Source organism: Rhinoraja longicauda, chromosome 5, assembly GCF_053455715.1.
Source record: "Rhinoraja longicauda isolate Sanriku21f chromosome 5, sRhiLon1.1, whole genome shotgun sequence".
Classification (NCBI taxonomy): domain Eukaryota; kingdom Metazoa; phylum Chordata; class Chondrichthyes; order Rajiformes; family Arhynchobatidae; genus Rhinoraja; species Rhinoraja longicauda.
In genome coordinates this window covers 88,319,109-88,341,813 of record NC_135957.1, presented here as the reverse complement: position 1 = coordinate 88,341,813, position 22,705 = coordinate 88,319,109, and the positions used below count along the sequence as shown (strand labels likewise).

At 51.1% G+C, this 22,705-nt stretch overlaps 1 protein-coding gene across 2 annotated transcripts in view; it reads right to left on the bottom strand.

Annotated features, from left to right (window-relative positions):
• Positions 1–4,523: 4,523 nt before the first annotated feature.
• The window catches only part of acoxl (acyl-CoA oxidase-like), a 323,411-nt gene continuing 305,229 nt past the window's right edge, over positions 4,524–22,705 (bottom strand). For both annotated transcript variants that reach the window (XM_078400283.1, XM_078400282.1), the window contains one exon: positions 4,524–5,451. In XM_078400283.1, coding sequence (XP_078256409.1) covers positions 5,290–5,451 — 162 coding nt within the window. In that variant the 3' untranslated portion in view covers positions 4,524–5,289. The remainder of the gene's footprint in view (positions 5,452–22,705) is intronic.

Sequence of the window (22,705 nt, the reverse complement as noted above, 5' to 3'; positions counted from 1 at the left end):
CTCAACCCTCTCCACTCCTCCCTCCCTCTCCCTCCCTCCTTCCTCCCCTCTCCCTCAACCCTCCCCTCTCCCCCCCACTCCCTCCCTCCCCCCCCCCTCCCCCTCCCCCCTCTCCCCCCCTCCCTCCCTCCCTCCCTCCCTCCCTCCCTCCCCTCCCTCCTCCCCCCGGTCGCGCCCATCGAGGGTCCCAAGCCCCCCTACACCGGCAGTGTGTGGGGGAGATGTCAGGGGTCCGTGTTCCCGTGGGGGGTTCGGGACTAAACAGCCGCTCACGGTCACTGACACAGATTGAGCGAGCGGTCGCTTCAGTGAATGTAGATTCAGCGCCGCTGCTTCTCGGCGCCGACCCGCGGCTCACAGATGAAAGCGCTTTAATATCCAACAATATTAAAACAAACACTGACGCGCCAGACAGACAGAGAGATACAGACAGACAGACAGACAGAGAGATACAGACAGACAGAGACAGACAGACAGAGAGATACAGACAGACAGAGAGATACAGACAGAGAGATACAGACAGACAGAGACAGACAGACAGAGATACAGACAGAGAGATACAGACAGACAGAGATACAGACAGAGATACAGACAGACAGAGAGATACAGACAGACAGAGACAGACAGACAGAGATACAGACAGAGAGATACAGACAGACAGAGATACAGACAGAGAGATACAGACAGACAGAGAGATACAGACAGACAGAGACAGACAGACAGAGATACAGACAGAGAGATACAGACAGACAGAGAGATACAGACAGAGATACAGACAGAGAGATACAGACAGACAGAGACAGACAGACAGAGAGATACAGACAGACAGAGAGATACAGACAGACAGAGACAGACAGAGATACAGACAGAGAGATACAGACAGACAGAGAGATACAGACAGAGATACAGACAGAGAGATACAGACAGACAGAGCAGACAGACAGAGAGATACAGACAGAGAGATACAGACAGACAGAGATACAGACAGACAGAGAGACAGACCGACAGAGAGACAGGGATAGACAGCGAGACAGTCAGACAGGGATACAGACAGACAGAGACTGACAGAAAAAACAGACAGAGATAGTCAGAGAGACAGACAGACAGACAGACAGACAGTCAGACACGGCGACCTGACAAACCCACGAAGCAGATTGTGTGCTGAAAGGTCTCGACCCGAAACCTCGCCCATCCCTTCTCCCCACAGATGCTGCCTGACCCACTGAGTTACTCCAGCACTCTGTGTCTGTCTTCGCTTTAAACCAGCGTCTGCAGTTTTCAGTCAGACACGTCGTGTATTGCAGAAACTCAGCGGGTCGGGGCAGCGTCTGTGGGGGGAACAGACAGGCGGATGTTTCGGGCCGAGACCCTTCTTCAGACTCGCCGTTTCCACCGGACCTTCAGCATCTGAAGTTCTTGTTGTGTCTCCCCCCTTCCCCGCAAAAAGGTAAAGGACCGGGTAACACCCGCTGTCCTGCCGCGAGAGTGGAGGGGAAAGAGTGTGTGTGGGGGGGGGGGGGGGGGGGGGGGTGTGTGGGTGGGGTGTGTGTGTGTGGGGGGGATGTAAGTGTGTGTGGGGGGATGTAGTGTGTGTGGGGGGGGGTGTAGTGTGTGTGTGGGGGGGGATGTAGTGTGTGTGGGGGGGGGTGTGTGTGTGTGTGGGTGGGGTGTGTGTGTGGGGGGGATGTAGTGTGTGTGGGGGGGGTGTAGTGTGTGTGTGTGGGGGGGGGTGTGTGTGTGGGGTGTGTGTGTGTGGGGGGGATGTAGTGTGTGTGTGTGGGGGGTGTGTGTGTGTGTGTGTGAGGTGTGTGTGTGGGGGGTGTAGTGTGTGTGTGGAGGGGGGTGTAGTGTGGGGGGGTGTAGTGTGTGTGTGTGGGGTGTGTGTGTGTGGGGTGTGTGTGTGTGTGTGGGGTGTGTGTGTGGGGGTGTGTGTGTGGGGATGTAGTGTGTGTGTGTGGGGGGGGGGTGTAGTGTGCGTGTGTGTGTGTGTGTGTGGGGGGGTGTAGTGTGTGTGTGGGGGGTGTAGTGTGTGTGTGTGGGGGGTGTGTGTGTGTGTGGGGGGGGTGTGTGGGTGTGGGGGATGTAGTGTGTGTGGGGGGATGTAGTGTGTGTGTGGGGGGGGTGTAGTGTGTGTGGGGGGATGTAGTGTGTGTGTGTGGGGGGTGTAGTGTGTGTGTGTGGGGTGTGTGTGTGTGTGTGGGGGGGGATGTAGTGTGTGTGTGTGGTGTGTGTGTGTGAGGGGGTGTGTGGGTGTGGGGGATGTAGTGTGTGTGTGTGGGGGGTGTAGAGTGTGTGTGTGTGGGGTGTGTAGTGTGTGGGGGATGTAGTGTGTGTGTGGGGGGATGTAGTGTGTGTGTGGGGGGTGTAGTGTGTGTGTGTGTGGGGGGTGTAGTGTGTGTGTGGGGGATGTAGTGTGTGTGTGGGGGGGGTGTAGTGTGTGTGTGTGTGGGGGTGGGGTGTGTGTGTGGGGGGTGTGTGTGTGTGTGTGTGGGGGATGTAGTGTGTGTGTGTGGGGGTGGGGTGTGTGTGTGTGTGGTGGGTGTGTGTGTGTGGGGGATGTAGTGTGTGGGGGGTGTGTGTGGAGGATGTAGTGGGGTGGGGGTGTGTGGGGGTGGAGGGTGTGTGTGGGGGTGGGGGGGTGTGTGTGGGGTGTGTGTCGTGTGTGGGGGGGGATGTAGTGTGTGTGGGGGTGGAGGGTGTGTGTGGGGGGGGGGTGTGTTGTGGAGGGGAGTGGGTGTGTAAGAAGGAACTGTAGATGCTGGTTAAATCGAAGGTAAACACAAAAATGTTGGAGTAACTCAGCGGGTCAGGCAGCATCTGTGGAGAGAAGGAATGGGTGACGGTCCGGGTGAGTCTGAAGAAGGGTCTCGACCCTAAACGTCACCCATCCCTTCTCTCCACAGATGCTGCCTGACCCGCTGAGTTACTCCAACACTCCGTTTCTGCCTTCGATGTAAACCAGCGTCTGCAGTTTTCTTCCCCACACAAATTAATGGGCAGGACAGGTTTGGAGGGATATGGGCCAAACGCAAGCAGGCGGGACTAGTGTGGATGGGTCATGTTGGTCGGCATGGACGAGTTGGGCCGAAGGGCCTGTTTCCTGTTGCTGTATGATTGCAACTTTGTGAAATCAACCGTGAACAAGGTTAAGCTGTTCGCTTTAACGATGTTTGCAAAGTCTTAAAACTGCAATAGGTTCTAAATTGTGCGGTGACGGGGTGAGTCGTTCTGTTGAATTTATCGCGGCATTTTGGCCGAAAAAGTATATTTCGGTGGGGAAATCTAGAGATTATTAACACCGGATCTTTCTGTTTAGATGGCGAGATTTATTTTGTTTGTCTGAGCTCTTGGGAGAGGTTGAGTAGGCTGGGTCTCTCTCTATTCCATGGAGGCAGGAGGATGAGGGGTGATCTTATAGAGGTGTACAAAATCATGAGGGGCTCTTGCCCAGAGTAGGGGAATCGAGGACCAGAGGACATAGGTTCAAGGTGAAGGGAAAAAGATTTAATAGGAATCTGAGGGGTAACTTTTCCACACAGGGTGGTGGGTGTATGGAACGAGCTGCCAGAGGAGGTAGTTGAGGCTGGGACTATCCCATCGTTTAAGAAACAGTTGGACAGGTACATGGATAGGACAGGTTTGGAGGGATATGTTTCCACGCTGCGTGACTCTATGAGATAGATGTGTTTCACACGTATTTATCGAGCAAAGTGTCGTCGCTAATGTTTTCCGCCTTCAACTAAAATCGTTGAACAAATAAACTTTAAAAAGCAGAGAGCGGGCAATGCTGGTGTTGCGATATCGGCAGGGATTTGAAATCTCAGCACGAAACAAATAAGTTGAGAGCACGAACAACAGAAAGTAGTAAATGAATAGTCATCCAGGTCACCGCACGGCCGAGAATGAGAATACTCGGCTATGAGATAAAAGGACGTCGTCGCTGTTTGTCGGTTGTCATCATGAAAGTGTCGAACGCTGGGCGAAAGTATTCTTTTATTTCGTTTACAGATAGTCTTGAGATTGTCTTTCACTCCCCGTACGGAGGTTAACATTCAGACATCGCGCCGGGCAAATTATCGAATGCACTCAGAAGTTGATTATTGTGGATAGAAGTTTGTGAGATGAAACAAAATGCGAGAATAATGTTCTGTCTGTTCGGCGCGAACCGCAGAACCAGAATAAAGGGGAGACCGTTCAACACTGAGGTGGGAAGGAACTTCTTCACCCAGAGAGTTGTGAATTTGTGGAATTCTCTGCCACAGAGGGCAGTGGAGGCCAATTCACTGGATGAATTTAAAAGAGAGTTAGATAGAACTCTAGGGGCTAGTGGAACCAAGGGATATGGGGAGAAGGCAGGCACGGGTTACTGATTGTGGATGATCAGCCATGATCACAATGAATGGTGGTGCTGGCTCGAAGGGCCGAATGGCCTCCTCCTGCACCTAGTTTCGATGTTTCTACACAATTTCAAGGCATTTCGTATCATTTGTAAACGGACACAAAGTGCTGGAAATTCCCTATCCCCCCCCCCCCCCCCCCCCGGGCAGCGTCTGTGGGTGGAATGGACAGGCGGCATCTCAGGTCGGGACCCTCCTTCAGACTGACGGAGAAGGGGGTGGGGGTGGGGGACTTTCCAGCACTTTGTGTCCGTTTACAAATGATACGAAATATGCCTTGAAATTGTGTTGGTGTGGATCTATACATGTGAACTAAACCGCAAAGTTTCATTTTCAAAAAGGGATTTCAAACAATATTACCCGCGCCATTCTGCTCATTTCCACACAGTCTCTCCCGCTTGTGTGTGTGTGGTGGGGGTGGGGGGGGTTGTAATACAGCACAGGGCTGGCCCTGACTCGGACAGCGACGATGTGTCAAGCCCCAACACAACACACACAGAGCGCCCGCCCGTTGGCACCGGCCACGTTTATTACAAGCGGCATCACGGGTTGAGTTGCCCGGGGGAGCGGGATGGTCCCGGCCGGTTGATGTCCGTTTCCATCGGTTTGTCGCGCGTTTCCCCCCCGAAACAAAACGGATCACATCCAAGAGAAACAATGCTGGAGTAACTCAGCGGGTCAGGCAGCATCTGTAGAGAAGGGTCTCACCCGTCCCTTCCACCCACAGACGCTGCCTGAGCCGCTGAGTTACTCCAGCATTTGTGTGTGTGTGTGTGTGTGTGTGTGGAGGGGTGGATGGACAGACACGCTTCTCCAGCCCGGCCGCTGCCTCCACAGACGCTGGCCGACCCGCTGAGTCGTGTGTGTGTGTGTGTGGAAGGCTGGGCTGGGCTCACAGCTTGGCCCGGCGGCCATGGTCCTGGGGGTAGAAGGCCCACCCGGCCCGCGGGCAGGGGATGCCGGCGATAGGGGCGTGCACTGTGGCGGCGGGGATGTTGAACGCCGACAGCACCGTCAGCGAGTCCTCCTTCACTGAGCAGCACATCTCCGTCAGCTGCAACAAACAAACAAACAAACAGCCACATCAGACACTCACTCACTCCCTCACCCCGCGGGGAAACCGGCCCACCGGCCCACCAAACACCCAATAAACTCAATCAATATCCTTCAGTCTGAACAAGGGTCTCGACCCGAAACGTCACCTATCCATGTTCTCCACAGATGCTGCCTGACCCGCTGAGTTACTCCAGCATTTTGATTCTACCTTCGATTTTAACCAGTATCTGCAGTTTTTTTCCTGCTCAATAAACGGGTCCGTGTGTGGGGAGGAACTGCAGGTGCTGGTTAAACCGAAGACAGACACTAAATGCTGGAGTAACTCAGCAGGTCAGGCAGCATCTGTGGAGAGAAGGAATGGGTGACGTTTCGGGTCGAGACCCTTCTTCAGAAACTAATGACACTCACTCACTAGAGGTGACCACCTCCGTCACGATCATTGTACTCAGATAGTTTTACTTTTCCACTGCATTAGGTAACAAAGATTCAGCTGGATGTGTAGGGAAAAAAACTGCAGATGCTGGCTTAAATCGAAGGAAGACACAAAGTACTGGAGTAACTCAGCGGGTCAGGCAGCATCTGTGGAGAGAACAGTGACCCGGCACAGATCTACTTGCACTTTATTCTGTTTCAAAACTGTTCCAATTTGTTTCATTGGGTTGTTTAAATTAATACTGACTAGCTAATTAATTTATTGCATCGTATGGGAGGCACATTCCCAATCTCGTTGTAGCCCTGTACAATGACAATAAAGATGTATTGTATTGTATTGTATTGAGAAGGAATGGGTGACGTTTCGGGCCGAGACCCTTCTTCAGACTCACCCGAAACGTCACCCATTCCTTCTCCCCAGAGATGCTGCCTGACCTGCTGAGTTACTCCAGTGTTTAGTGTCTGTCTAAAGATTCAGCTGGACGCGGCCAATTGCCGGTTGAAAGAGCGCACATTGAACGAATGTCAAGGCCAGGTCCCGCCCCCTCCCCTCCCCTCCCCTCTCCTCCCTCCCCTCCCCTCCCCTCCCCTCCCCTCCCCTCCTCTCCCCTCCCCTCCCCTCCCCTCCTCTCCCCTCCCCTCCCCTCATTCGCTCACTGACTCCACTGACGAGTACTCAGACTTTCCAAATGATTCAAGCTTGTGATGATTTTAAAATTTCACCCCCACAGTTCCTGTTCGAGTTCTTGTCTAGCGAAAGGTTATTTATATTATCTTTTAAAAAACGAAACCGAGAAGCATTTTAAGAAATCTTCAAGTGTTTTTTTTCTGAGGTTGTAGAGTTTAATTAGACTTCAATTTTAACATTTTAAAAGTTGAGTCTGAAGAAGGGTCTGGACCCGAAACGTACCCATTCCTTCTCTCCAGAGACACTGACTTACTCCAGCATTTTGTGTCTACTTTTAATTTTAAAATAGCGTTTAATATTAGAGAAGGATTACTAAAGATTAAACAATAAAAACGAATATTATTTAACCGATGTAGTCGGGTTTAAGAAGCTTGTTGGACGAGGCAGAATAATGTGGTATCTATCGGCAGCTTCTGTCCACTAAAATAACACTGTGTTTTCGGGTCAACAAAACGGCCCCACTTTGCGTTTACAACACAGCCCAACCTACAGATTCTACAGCGCGGTGTTACTGAATAGGTTGTTAAATGTATAAACGTGCCGCATCCTCTCCGATCTGTGTGGGAAGGAACTGCAGACGCTGGTTTACACCGAAGACAGACACTAAATGCCGGAGTAACTCAGGCAGCGGGTCAGGCAGCATCTGTGGAGAGAAGGGGAATGGGCGACGTTTCGGGTCGAGTCTGAAGAAGGGTCTCGACCCATTCCTTCTCTCCAGAGATGCTGCCTGACCCGCTGAGTTACTCCAGCTCTTCTCTCCGATCTTACGCGGTAACATCTCACCCCTTCCCCATTTTCCAGCATTTTGTGTCTAACATTCAATCGAAACGCGGGCAAGGCACGACTGGCGATTGAAAATATCACCCCTTGTGTTCCGCTTCCAGTTCTTCAGCGAAAAGCTTTTTAATATTGAATAATAAAACCAGAGAAACATTTTTATATATTATTCATGTTTCTTCCTGACGGTGTAAAAAATCGAATGGATATTGTAATTGGCAGCATTTCCGCAGACAGTCACTGTCAACATGATCTACCCGTCTGCCCGAGACTGAGCACTTTAGTATCGTTTTCACAGAGTGCTGGAGTAACTCAGCGGGTCAGGCAGCATCTGTGGAGAACATGGATAGGTGACGTTTCACAGAGTGTTGGAGTAACTCTATACGTATCTATAAGATCCCCTCTCATCCTTCTAAATTCCAGTTTACAGTCTGAAGAAGGGTCTCGACCCGAAACGTCACCCATTCCTTCTCTCCAGAGATGCTGCCTGACCTGCTGAGTTACTCCAGCATTTTGTGAATAAATACCTTCGCTTTGTACCAGTATCTGCAGTTATTTTCTTACACTTTAGTATCGTTAACAGGCGGGACCAAAGTGATCAGCCAGCCGCAGCTTGCAAAGTTAAAAATAAATCAAATTAATCACCAACAACGTTAAAAAAAACGAAAGGAAGGCATATAAACCTCCTGTTTTACGCGGCTTGGAGTTCCCCTAAAGAAAAAACAACAAAACGTCAGCTCATTTTCGTGTGCGATTTCGAAACTTAACAATAAAATAAAGCAGGTGGAGTTTTCTTTCACCCGGTGAGCGGCGCGGCTCAGGATATGTCCGATAAATGCGCACTGTCTCACCCCGAGCGCCTTCAACTATTTCAGTGTCATTCGCCCTTGAGTCTTTATCGCACAATCTCATTCACCGCCCACTAAATGTTCTTGTGTTTTAACAAGAGAACCCCACTAGTTCCATTCACCCCAAAATAATTCCATTCCTTGGGTGAACCATTCACCAGTTTAAGAAGCGCTGGGCTAATCGATGTAGACTGGTCACTCAAAGCCCGAGCATTTCGCTGCTCCCGTAGACTAGAGAGGTAAGGTATTATTCGCCTCCCATCTCCATCACAATGAGAACTATCTTTGATAATGTTGCAGGCAGCAGCGCAGTAAACGCAATCCGACATCACTCATCTGTCGATGTGTCAGAGATGTGACAATCAGTGGTGTTAAATTGTCATTTGTACCGAAACAGAACCATGATATTCTTAATTGCAGCAGCACAACAGGCCTATAAACACAGTTCACAGAAATAATATATGATAAACTAACAAAAAAGAAATCCGGTACCTAGTATTATGGACACAAAATGCTGGAGTAACTCAGCGGGTCAGGCAGCATCTCTGGAGAGAAGGAATGGGTGACGTTTCGGGTCCTATTCCTTCTCTCCTGAGATACTGCCTGACCCGCTGAGTTACTCCAGCATTTTGTGTCCACCAGCATTCTGTGTCTTTCTTTAAAAAATAAAATGACCCAATGCAAAACGTTCAAAATCCAAACCCAGGCTATAGTTAGGAAAAGTGTACACACTAACAACATTTAGAAATGTGTAAATTCCCAGCTGAATGCATTTTGTAAATATATGATTAAAATTGGGTCAGTCAGATGGTGATAAAGGAACTAGGAAACACAACAAGGGGAAAGTCAAAGTCCTGGATTTGGAGATGAGGCAGAGTAAAACAATATTAAGACAGAGATACATAGATTCTTGATCAGTGTGGGTGTCAGGGGTTATGGGGAGAAGGCAGGAGAATGGGGTTAGGAGGGAGAGATAGATCATTCATGATTGAATGGCAGAGTAGACTTGATGGGCTGAATGGCCTAATCATGCTCTTATCATAGAAACATAGAAAATAGGTGCAGGAGGAGGCCATTTGGCTCTTCGAGTCAGCACTGCCATTCATTGTGATCATCCATAATCAGTAACCCGTGCCTGCCTTCTCCCCATATCCCTTGATTCCACTAGCCCCTAGAGCTCTATCTAACTCTCTTTTAAATCCATCCAGTGAATTGGCCTCCACTGCCCTCTGTGGCAGAGAATTCCACAAACTCACAACTCTCACTTATGATACCAATACTAATATTTAAACCAATCATCATATTGATGATTATATATGCCTCTGTGTGTGTAGCGTTAATGGGTCTGTGAAGCGGCAGTAAGTCAGAATTTAATTGTTGTGTTGGATAATCAACCACTCTTGATCACGATTTACTCCAGATTATGTTCCACATATCGTCGTGAACTCATTTCAGAAATATAACCAGTGACTGCATTGGAAGGAAATGAAGATTTTCTTTCCTCCAGCTGTACACCCTTACAGAGAAGACACAATGGTTTTCTATGAATTCTCTTCCTTGTTTGCAAATGGTCAGCAGCAGTTAGATAAATGGGTGATTAGTGGGAGAGAGAAGGGTGGAACTGTCTACCCAGACCACACCAACAGCTGTTCCTAAGAAATTCGTAGAAAAGTTTGTAAAAGAGTATTGCACAATACATCACTCCTTCCGGCTTTACAATTCACCCCTCCTATTCTCTCCAAGTTTAGGAGTAAAGAGGTCCTTCTGCAGTTGTACCAGGCTCTGGTGAGACCACATCTGGAGTATTGTGTGCAGTTTTGGTCTCCTAATTTGAGGAAGGACGTCCTTGCTATTGAGGCAGTGCAGCGTAGGTTCACCAGGTTAATCTCTGGGATGGCGGGACTGTCATACGAGGAAAGATTGGAAAGACTGGGCTTGTATTCACTGGAGTTTAGAAGGATGAGAGGGGATCTTATAGAAACATAAAATTATAAAAGGACTGGACAAGCTAGATGCAGGAAAAATGTTCCCAATGTTGGGGGAGTCCAGAACCAGGGGCCACAGTCTAAGAATAATGGGGAGGCCATTTAAAACTGAGGTTAGAAAAAACTTTTTCACCCAGAGAGTTGTGAATTTGTGGAATTCTCTGCCACAGAGGGCAGTGGAGGCCAATTCACTGGATGAATTTAAAAGAGAGTTAGAGCTCTAAGGGCTGGTGGAACCAAGGGATATGGGGAGAAGGCAGGCACGGGTTACTGATTGTGGATGATCAGCCATGATCACAATGAATGGCAGTGCTGGCTCGAAGGGCCAAATGGCCTCCTCCTGCACCTATTTTCTATGTTTCTAAGTGTGAAAACGCACACCTCCAGATTCAGGGACAGTTTCTTCCCGGCTGTTATCAGGCAACTGAACCGTCCTCTCACCAACTAGAGAGCAGTCCTGACATCCCATCTGCCTCATTGGAGACCCTTAAACTATCTTTAATTGAACTTTATCTTTCACTAAATGTTATTCCCTTTATCCTGTATCTGTACACTGTGGACGGCTCGATTGTAATCGTGTACAGTCTTTCCTCTGACTGGTTAGCACGCAACAAAGGCTTTTCACTGTACCTCGGTACATGTGACAATAAACTAGACTAAACTCTGTACCTCTCGTCTCCTTTTCACCTCCAGCCTTTGTCACTTACTCCACCCATCTGCCACTCCCCCCCTCACCTGTATCCACCCATCACTCGCCAGGCTTTAACCCCCCCCCCCCGCCCCAACATCCCTTTCCCACTCCATCAGTGTGAAGAAGGGTCCTGATCCAAAACTTTGTCTGTCCATTCTCTCTGCAGATGCAGCCTGCCCCTCTGTGCATTTTGTGTTTTATGGTTTTGAGTTTTGACAGCTTCTTAATATCTTGTTTTTGCGGGGGAGCAGGAGAGCAAGAATGACAATAACATTGTCGCAATAACAGTTATCCTTTACCAACGTTGCAGTCCTTGACTCAGTGCTGAGGTTATTCAGTGGCTCTGTGAACTCTGACACTCCACCCCTGAGCAATACAGTGGCAGGGGCAGAGCATTTGTACAGCGAGGAAACAGGCCCTTCGGCCCACCGTGTCCACACTGACCCGTACTCTAGTTCTATCCTACACACTAGGAACAATTTACAGAAGTCAATTAACCTACAAACCTGTAAAGTCTTTGGGATGTGGGAGGAAACAGGAGAACACGGAGAAACCCCATCGAGGTAACGGGGAGAACGTACAAACTCTTGTACAGACAGCACCTGTAGTCAGGATGGAACCCGGGTCTCTGGCGCTGCAAAAGCTGTTAGGCAGAAACTCTGCCGCTGTGCCACCAAATTCAGATCAGGCATGACTGAATGGCAGAGTAGACTTGATGGGCCAAATGGCCTAATTCTGCTCCTAGAACTAATGAACACTTGGAGCTTTATGGATAGGAAAGGTTTAGAGGAACATGTCAGGTGCAGGCAAATGGGACAGCATAGATGCAGCATCCTGGTGGGCACCGACACGTTGGGCAGGTGTGTTTCCGTGCTGTGTGACTGGGTGACTACCATGGTTTATTGGACTGCTGGTGGGACCACCAGTCCCTGCTGTGGTGTTGCTGAGACCACCAGTTCCTGCTGAGGCAGCATCTGTGGAGAACATGGATAGGTGACGTTTCACAGAGTGCTGGAGTAACTCAGCGGGTCAGGCAGCATCTGTGGAGAACATGGATAGGTGACGTTTCACAGAGTGCTGGAGTAACTCAGCGGGTCAGGCAGCGTCTCTGAAGAACATTGCTAGGTGATGTTTCGGGTCAGAATCCTTGAGAATGGAGGGTTATGGATTATTGGTAGGCAGACATGAGTTGATCTTTGCATCATGTCCAACATAGAAACATAGAAAATAGGTGCAGGAGTAGGCGATTCGGCCCTTCGAACCTGCACCGCCATTCAATATGATCACGGCTGATCATCCAGCTCAGTAGCCTGTACCTGCCTTCTCTCCATACCCCCTGATCCCTTTACCAAAAAGGGCCACATCTAACTCCCTCTTAAATATAGCCAATGAACTGGCCTCAACTACCTTCTGTGGCAGAGAATTCCACAGACTCACCACTCTCTGTGTGAAGAAATGTTTTCTCATCTCGGTCCTAAAAGACTTCCCCCTTATCCTTAAGCTGTGACCCCTGGTTCTGGACTTCCCCAACATCGGGAACAATCTTCCCGCATCTAGCCTCTCCAACCCCTTAAATTTTTTATATGTTTCTATAAGATCCCCCCTCAGTCTTCTAAATTCCAGCGAGTACAAGCCCAGTCTATCCAGTCTTTCCTCATATGAAAGTCCCGCCATCCCAGGGATCAATCTGGTATTGCGTGCTGTTCCAGAAAGGGATCTATTGTACTCATATGTAGTATGATTTGAATATAGAACAGTACAGCACGGAACCAGGCCTTTCGGCCCACTTTGTATATGCTGACCAAGTTTGCATACTGGGCTATTCCCATTTGCCTACATTTGGCCCATATCCGTCTAAACCCTTCTGTCCAAAAGTCTTTTAAATAACATAATTATGTCTGCCTCTATCGCCTCCTCTGGCAGCTCATTCCAGATATGGACTGCCCTTTGAGTGGAAAAACTTGCCCCCAAGGTGCCTCTTAAATCTCTCCCCTCTCATCTGAAGCCTGTACCCTCTACTTTTAGAATTCTCTACCCTGACTGTGAGCATTCACTTTATCCAAGCCCCTCATGATCATGGTCAGTGTGGAAACAGACCCTTCAGCCCCACTTGCCCACACCGACCAATGTGCTCCATCTACACGAGTCCCACCTGCCAGCATTTGGTCTGCACCCCTCCAAACCTGTCCTGTCCATTTATATCTTGCCTAGTTAATAAAAAGTGACACATTCCAATCCAGGCCAGCTGACGCTGTAATAAGATGCTCGCGTGAGGTTCACCCAAGCATTTGGACTTGAACCAGTATGTTTGTTCAATAAAAAAACTATATTTAGATTGACCCCTGCTCCACTAAGGTTTCCTGGAACATTTAAATACTTTTGCCTTTGTCATCAATAAATACTGAGGAGTTGTGACTCAGATGCCATTGCAGAGAAGGTTTGCAGGTGTGGAGGCACACGGAACTGCAGGTGCTGAGTCACAAAATAACACACAAGTACTGGAGGAACCCAGCGGGCCAGGCAGCATCTCTGGAGAACATGGATAGGATAGGCACATGGACATGCAGAGAATGGAGGGATATGGATTATTTGCAAGCAGATATGAGTTGGTCTTTGCATCATGTTCAACACAGACATTGGGAGCTGAAGGACCTGTTCCTCTGCTGCTGTGTTCTGCGTCATGTTTTGTCTGAAGAAGGGTCCCGGCTCGAAACATCACCTACCCGCTGAGTTACCCCAGCACTTTGTGTCTTCTTTTGTATCTCAGCATTTGCAGTTCCTGGCGTCTCCAGACTTGCAACCTTTCTTGTGTAATAGCTATTGCGTCATAACACTTGAGTATTTATTGATGACAAACATGCAGCCATTTCTATGGGCATAACTCTATGAACATCACTAATTACAGACCCATAACATGTGGCGTAAAGCACCTTCATAAACAGTATCAACCGGAAAAATACTCATTACAAACCCATAAAATGTGATGTATAGGACCTTCCTAGGGTGGCGGGTAGAGTTGCTGGCTGCCTCACAGCGCCGGAGACCTGGTTTCCATCCTGACTACGGGTGCTGTCTGTACGGAGTTTGTACGTTCTCCCCGTGACCTGCGTGGGTTTTCTCCGGGTGCTGCGGTTTCCACCCACGCTCCAAAGATGTACAGGCTTGTAGGTTAATTGGCTTGGTATAAAATTTAAAATTGTCCCTCATGTGTGTAGGACATTGCTAGGTGTGGGGATCGCTGGTCGGCGCGGACCCGGTGGGCCGAAGGGCCTGTTTCTGCGCTGTATCTCTAAACTAAACTAAAAATAAACAGTATCAACCGGAAACTAGAATAATTATCTCTAACACCAATTGTATTCCTTTGCATCTGTCTGTAATTTAAAAAATAATTTTGAACACTGCATGAAGGAAGCACAATAAAATTAAGAGCGGTTTTAAAAGAAGTGTTTGTGATTTCAAGAGGGTGTGTTTAATTGGCATGTGTACTGGTAATGGAACATTGACATTCTGACTTGCTGCAGCTTTACAGCACCATTAACGCAATACCTCACAGATAAACATAATTATCAATAATATTCAGTAATGCTAGGTAACAATCAGTGCAAAATCATAATTTCTAAATGTTCTACCCGTTATTACAAGTGGGAAATGCCTTTATCTGACACAATACCATTGCTTAATGGGTATTTCCAGTGATAGTCATACAACACGGAAGAAAGCCTTTGTCCCAACCCGTCGGTGCAGACCAAGGTGCCCTGTCTCACTCAGCTGGTCCACATCCCATATGCTGTCCGCATGCTATGTAAGTGTTGTTATTGTACCTGCCACAACTGACTTGCTTTGGCAGCTCGTCACCCTCTGTGTGAAAATAACATCCCTCGGGCTTCCTCTCTCACCTTAAACCTATGTCCTCTGGTTCCTGATTCCCCTACCCTGGGGGTGAACATTGCTGTACATGTTTATGCTTCTGTGTCCAACACCTAGACTCATTATGGTAACTTGGCTTTTTCTTATCATCTCTCACACACACACTGACACAGGCACGTACACACACACTCACACGCATGCACACTGACACACACACACTGACACACAGATACACGCACACACAGGCACACATACATGCAGACAGGCACGTACAGACACACTCACACGCATGCACACTGACACGCACACAGGCACGTACACACACACTCACACGCATGCACACTGACACACACACACACTGACACACAGATACACACACACATACACGCACACACACGCTCGCACACATGCACACTGACACACACACACAGGCACGTACACACACACTCACACGCATGCACACTGACACACACACACACACACAGGCACGTACACACACTCACACGCATGCACACTGACACACACTGACACAGATACACGCACACATACACGCACATGCACACACACGCATGCACACTGACACACACACACACACAGGCACGTACACACACTCACACGCATGCACACTGACACACACTGACACACAGATACACGCACACACAGGCACACATACACGCACACACACGCTCGCACACAAACACACACGCACACATTCAAGCGCATAGGCACGCAGACACTCACACACATGCACAGACACACACACACACACACTGACAGATACACACACACACACACACACACAGACACACACTGACAGATACACACACACACACACACAGATACACACACACACACGTATGCATGCACATACACACACACGCCCCCACCCCCCACACCACCCTTTGTCACTGAAGCACATTACTGCAGAGCGCTAACACACAGCTAAAACAAGGACAGAGCTCCATGAAACTTCAAAGCCCTTTGCCAAAGCACTCAGGCTGCAGAAGGTCAGGAACTATCTCCTCTACCAACAACCCACTTTGGCTAAAGTACACTGTTCCGCGAGTTAGTCATTGCTTTTCTCACGCGATCAAGGGTCCCGCCAGCTGACAGCAGCCCACCTTCAAAGCCACACATTTTTGGATCTTCCGCTATACAAAGGCACTGGTCCACTCTGCTTATCTCTCCGGTTCCCAGACATCCAGGAGTGGCTTGCTGCACTAATGTTGGGAAGTGGAATGGGAAAGTGTGCAGGACAATGGTGGTGTGAGTGCGGTGGACTGTAGCCACACTGAGAAAATTCACAGGCAGATGCCTGCAGTGCTGGCTGCTTTGTGTGCAGGAGGGCTGCCTTTATCCCAGCGGGCCCCAGCGGGCCGAGACACAGAGCCTTCGCCCTCGCCCTCGCCCTCCACACTCAGCGTGACGTCTCCACGGATACACTTACCTTAATGGGCCAGAAGTACACAAGCTGATAATTACACAAACCTGGGCTGGAAGATCCCTTTCTGTGATAATGCACCAATTATACAGCAAACAAAAACATGTCATCAAATGCCTTGAAACAGTAAAGGCAGCTGTCATGGCAAGATTAGTTTTATTAACCGTTGGATTTTGTAGGCAATATTCCCATTCCATAAACCTTAATGTTTCCTTCCAAAATTTTGTTCAGTTTAGTATATTGTCACGTGTACCGAGGTACAATGAAAAGCTTTTGTTGCGTGCTAACCAGTCAGCAGGAAGACAATTCTGTGACTAGCCCACAAATAGTTGCCTGGGTTGGGCGCCATCTTGTATGATGCGCTACAATGCTGAGAACTGTATTCTGCACTCTGTACCTCCCCCTTTGCTCTACCTGTTGTACTGGAGTTTGGCTTGATTGTATCTGTGTATAGTATTATGCCATTTGATTGGAAGGCATGCAAAACAAAGCTTTTCACTGTAAGTCGGTACACGTAACAATAATAAACCTGAACATTACATAACATAGAATAGTTCAGGGTAGACACAAAATGCTGGAGTAACTCAGCGGGTCAGGCAGCATCTGTGGAGAGAAGGAATGGGTGACGTTTCGGGTCGAGACCCTTCTTCAGACTGAGGCCATCACCACCCACCGCCTCCCCGGGGCCGCCGACGCCGACCACCGCATCCCCTGGGCCGTTTCCGCCGACGCCGACCTCCACCGCCTCCCCGGGGCCGCTGCTGCCGACGCCGACCACCGCCTCCCCTGGGCCGCTGCCGCCGACGCCGACCTCCACCGCCTCCCCGGGGCCGCTGCTGCCAACGCCGACCTCCACCGCCTCCCCGGGGCCGCTGCCGCCGCCGCCGACCTCCACCGCCTCCCCGGGGCCGCTGCTGCCAACGCCGACCTCCACCGCCTCCCCGGGGCCGCTGATTGCCGAGGCTCACCTGAGGCTGCCGCCGCCGACCTCCACCGCCTCCCCGGGGCCGTTGCCGCCGACGAGCGAGGCCTATGCACCGCCGCTGCCGCCCACGACCTTCCCGACCCCTTCACCGCCGCCCATGCCCTCCCCGGCCATCCGCTGACCGAGCCGACCGTCACTTACCCGGACTCCAGGTCCCCGCGGGCCTCCCCCAGCGACCGTGCTGACCCGCGCCGCTCCACCGCCCAGCAGCAGGTCACAGCCGTCGCTGTACCCGGCCCCCGGGACCAACAACAGGCTGCAGCTCCACCCGGCCCACACACACCGCGCTGGGCCCACAGCCCCCACCAGGCAGAGCCCTTCAGCACTGCTGGGTCCTACTGCCCACCCCCTACTACAGGTAACTGCAGCAGGGGTTCCACTGGGTCTCCCCCTTCCCCCTCCAGCCAGGCGACCCCCAGTACTCCCCACATCGGTCCTCATGCCCCCCTCTGCCCAGCTAACCCACCACCCCCCCACCATATATCCCCTCCACCTGCCCCCCTGCCTCCATCCGACCCCAACCCCCACCATTGCCGGGTGTTCACCATCCCCCCTGACCTCCCCCTTTCAGACACCGAACGGTCTGTCCTCAGCAGAGGCCTCACCTCTGTTCCCCTCCGCCCCCACATCAACGAGTTCCGCGTCCGCCATGACGTGGAGCTCTTCTTCCGCCGCCTCCGCCTCCGAGCCTTTTTCCATGGTAAGGAGTCCCGACCCCGCACTGATGACCCCTTCTCCCGTCTCCAACGGACCCCCTCCACTTTTACCCCCCAGTATGGCCTACTACCCCCACTAGAACTTTTTATTTCAAACTGCCGGCGTGACATCGGCCGCCTCAAATTTTCCACCCCCCTGACTAACTCTAACCTCTCCCCTCCTGAACGTGCAGCCCTCAACTCACTCCGTAACAACCCGGACTTAATAATTAAACCCGCTGACAAGGGAGGGGCTGTGGTAGTCTGGCGTGCTGACCTCTACCGCACCGAGGCCAGACGACAACTATCAGACACCTCTTCCTACCTATCCCTGGACCATGACCCCACCGATGAACACCAGACCTTCATCAGCAGCACCATCACCGACCTCACCAACTCCGGCGAACTACCCCTCAGTGCCTCCAATCTCATAGTTCCCCAGCCCCGCACGGCCCGATTCTACCTCCTACCCAAAATCCACAAACACAATTGTCCCGGCAGACCCATTGTCTCTGCCTGCTCATGCCCCACCGAACTTATCTCTACCTACCTCGACTCCATCCTATCCCCCCTGGTCAAATCCCTCCCCACCTACGTCCAAGACACCTCACACGCTCTCCATCTCCTGGATAACTTCCGGTTCCCAGGCCCCCACTCCCTCATTTTCACCATGGATGTCCAGTCACTCTACACTTCCATCCCCCACAAGGATGGTCTCGAAGCCCTCCGTTTCTTCCTCGACCGTAGAACCAGCCAATCCCCATCGACCAACACTCTCCTCCGCCTAGCAGAGCTGGTTCTTACCCTCAACAACTTCTCCTTTGACTCCTCCCACTTCCTCCAAACCAGAGGCGTAGCTATGGGCACTCGCATGGGCCCTAGCTACGCCTGCCTCTTTGTCGGGTACGTCGAACAATCCCTGTTCCAGACGTACACTGGCCCCATCCCCGAACTCTACCTCCGCTACATCGACGACTGCATTGGTGCTACCTCTTGCACCCATGCAGAACTCACTGACTTTATACACTTCACCTCCAATTTCCATCCTGCCCTTAAATATACCTGGACTATCTCTGACATCTCCCTCCCGTTTCTGGACCTCACCATCTCCATCACAGGAGAAAAATTAGTGACGGACATTTATTACAAGCCCACCGACTCGCACAGCTATCTGGACTACACTTCTTCCCACCCGGTCCCCTGCAAAAAGTCTATCCCCTACTCCCAATTCCTCCGTCTACGCCGCATCTGTGCCCGGGATGAGGTGTTTCAGACTAGGGCTTCCGAGATGTCCTCGTTTTTCAGAAAACGGGGCTTCCCCTCCTCCATTATAGATGAGGCTCTCACTAGGGTCTCTTCTACATCCCGCAGCTCCGCTCTTGCTCCCCATCCCCCCACTCGCAACAAGGACAGGATCCCCCTCGTTCTCACCTTCCACCCCACCAGCCAGCGGATCCAACATATCATCCACCAACATTTCCGTCACCTACAACAGGACCCCACCACTGGCCATATCTTCCCATCCCCTCCCCTCTCTGCATTCCGCAGAGACCGTTCCCTCCGCAACTCCCTGGTCCACTCGTCCCTTCCTACCCAAACCACCCTAACCCCGGGCACTTTCCCTTGCAACCGCACGAGATGCAACACCTGTCCCTTTACCTCCCCCCTCAACTCCATCAAAGGACCCAAACATTCTTTCCAGGTGAGACAGAGGTTCACCTGCACCTCCTCCAACCTCATCTATTGCATCCGCTGCTCTAGATGTCAACTCATCTATATCGGCGAAACCAAGCGCAGGCTCGGCGATCGCTTCGCTGAACACCTGCGCTCGGTCCGCATTAACGCCACTGATCTCCCGGTGGCCCAGCACTTCAACTCCCCCTCCCATTCCCAGTCTGACCTCTCTGTCATGGGCCTCCTCCAGTGCCATAGTGAGGCCCGCCGGAAATTGGAGGAGCAGCACCTCATATTTCGCCTGGGCAGTTTGCGGCCCGGTGGTATGAACGTTGACTTCTCCAACTTCAGATAGCTCCTCTGTCCCTCCCTTCCCCTCCTCCTTCCCAGATCTCCCTCTATCTTCCTGTCTCCACCTATATCCTTCCTTTGTCCCACCCCCGACATCAGTCTGAAGAAGGGTCTCGACCCGAAACGTCACCCATTCCTTCTCTCCCGAGATGCTGCCTGACCTGCTGAGGTACTCCAGCATTTTGTGAATAAATCGATTTGTACCAGCATCTGCAGTTATTTTCTTATACTATATGAAGAGGTAGTTGAGGCTGGTACAAGAACAACATTTAAAAGACATTTGAACAGGTACAGGAGCAGGTGGGATATGTGCCAAACCCGCGCGGCAAGTGGGAGTAGTGTAGATGGTGCATGTTGTTGGCACGTGGAGGGCAAAGGGCATGGCTCTGTGCTTGGTTTAGTTTAGTTTAGAGATACAGCGCGGAAACAGGCCCTTCCAGCGATCCCCGCACACTAACACTATCCTACACCCACTAGGGACAATTTAACATTTATACCAAGCCAATTAACCCACAAACCTACACATCTTTGGAGTGTGGGGGGGAAACTGAAGATCTCGGATAAAACCCACGCAGGTCACGGGGAGAACGTACAAACTCCGTACAGACAGCCCCCTTAGTCAGGATGGAACCCGGGTCTCCGGCGCTGCATTCGCTGTAAGGCGGCAACTCTCCCTCTGCACCACCGTGACCGCCCTGTGTGATCCATTGACTTTCACCTTAAAGATATGCCCTCTGCCATCGACATTTCTGCCCTGAATGAAAGGTTCTGACTGTCTACCCAATCTATGCCTCTACTAATTATATATACATCTATTGTGTCTCCCTTCGACCTTTGATGTTCCAGAGAAAACAATCCAACTGGTCCACCCTCTCCCTGGAGCTAATACCCCCTAATCCAGGCATCATTGTGGTGCCCCTCCTCTGCCCCCTCTCCACCCTCTCCCTGGAGCTAATACCCCCTAATCCAGGCATCATTGTGGTGCCCCTCCTCTGCCCCCTCTCCACCCTCTCCCTGGAGCTAATACCCCCTAATCCAGGCATCATTGTGGTGCCCCTCCTCTGCCCCCTCTCCAAAGCCTCCACATCCTTCCTGTAATGGGGCGACCAGAACAGCGTACAATATTCCTAAAACAAAGTCCTATGGAGCTGCATTGTGACTTCCTGACTCTGATACTCAATGCCTCGATCGATGAAGGCAAGCAAAGAATAAGCTTCCTTTGTGTTGTAACATCAGTACTGTGTTCAATACTTGCAGTGAGCTTGTGGAGGGGAGGCCCTGCAGCAGCCGGGCAAGCGGATGGAGCACAGTCTGCGGAGGTGCACGGGGCGGCAGTGGAAGGAGCCGACGTTGGGCCTGGCGCTGGGCCCGGCCCACCCCTACTTCACCCATCCCGTGCCCCCACGGCCTGGCGCTGGGCCCAGCCCGCCCCTACTTCACCCATCCCATGCCCCCACGGCTTGGCGCTGGGCCCAGCCCGCCCCTACTTCACCCATCCCGTGCCACGATGGCCTGGCGCTGGGCCCAGCCCGCCCCTACATCACCCATCCCATGCCCCCACGGCCTGGCGCTGGGCCCAGCCCGCCCCTACTTCACCCATCCCATGCCCCCACGGCTTGGCGCTGGGCCCAGCCCGCCCCTACTTCACCCATCCCGTGCCACGATGGCCTGGCGCTGGGCCCAGCCCGCCCCTACTTCACCCATCCCGTGCCCCCACCATACCCGGCCTTAACGTGAGGAAACAAGAAACCCCACACGTCCTTCGGCCACAATGGGACATTTCAGACGTGGACGTTGCAAGATGGCGGTGGAACGTGGCCACTCTGCGTGCTGTTCCTGAAGAGGATCTATTGTCCTCAGGTACGGTGGGATTGGACTGGACAGCACACAGAACAAACATTCACTACATCTCTGTACATGTGAATAAATAAACTCAACTAAACTGTTGACCATTCTATGATGTATTCTTGAAGTAGCAACTTCGCAAAACACCTTGATAAGTTCATGTTCATACGTCCTAGGAGACGAATTAGGCCATTCGGCCCATCAAGTCTACTCCGCCTTGAATCATAGAAACATAGAAACATAGAAAATAGGTGCAGGAGTAGGCCATTCGGCCCTTCGAGCCTGCACCGCCATTCAATATGATCATGGCTGATCATCCAGCTCAGTAGCCTGTACCTGCCTTCTCTCCATACCCCCTGATCCCTTAAGCAAAAAGGGCCAAATCTAACTCCCTCTTAAATATAGCCAATGAACTGGCCTCAACTACCTTCTGTGGCAGAGAATTCCACAGACTCACCACTCTCTGTGTGAAGAAATGTTTTCTCATCTCGGTCCTAAAAGACTTCCCCCTTATCCTTAAGCTGTGACCCCTGGTTCTGGACTCCCCCAACATCGGGAACAATCTTCCCGCATCTAGCCTCTCCAACCCCTTAAGAATTTTATATGTTTCTATAAGATCCCCCCTCAGTCTTCTAAATTCCAGCGAGTACAAGCCCAGTCTATCCAGTCTTTCCTCATATGAAAGTCCCGCCATCCCAGGGATCAATCTGGTGAACCTTCTTTGTACTCCCTCTAAGGCAAGAACATCTTTCCTCAGGTTAGGAGACCAAAACTGCACACTATACTCCAGGTGCGGTCTCACCAAGGCCCTGTACAACTGCAGCAGAACCTCCCTGCTCCTAAACTCAAATCCTCTTGCTATGAATGCCAACATACCATTCGCTTTCTTCACTGCCTGCTGCACCTGCATGCTTGCTTTCAATGACTGGTGCACCATGACACCCAGGTCACGTTGCATCTCCCCTTCTCCTAA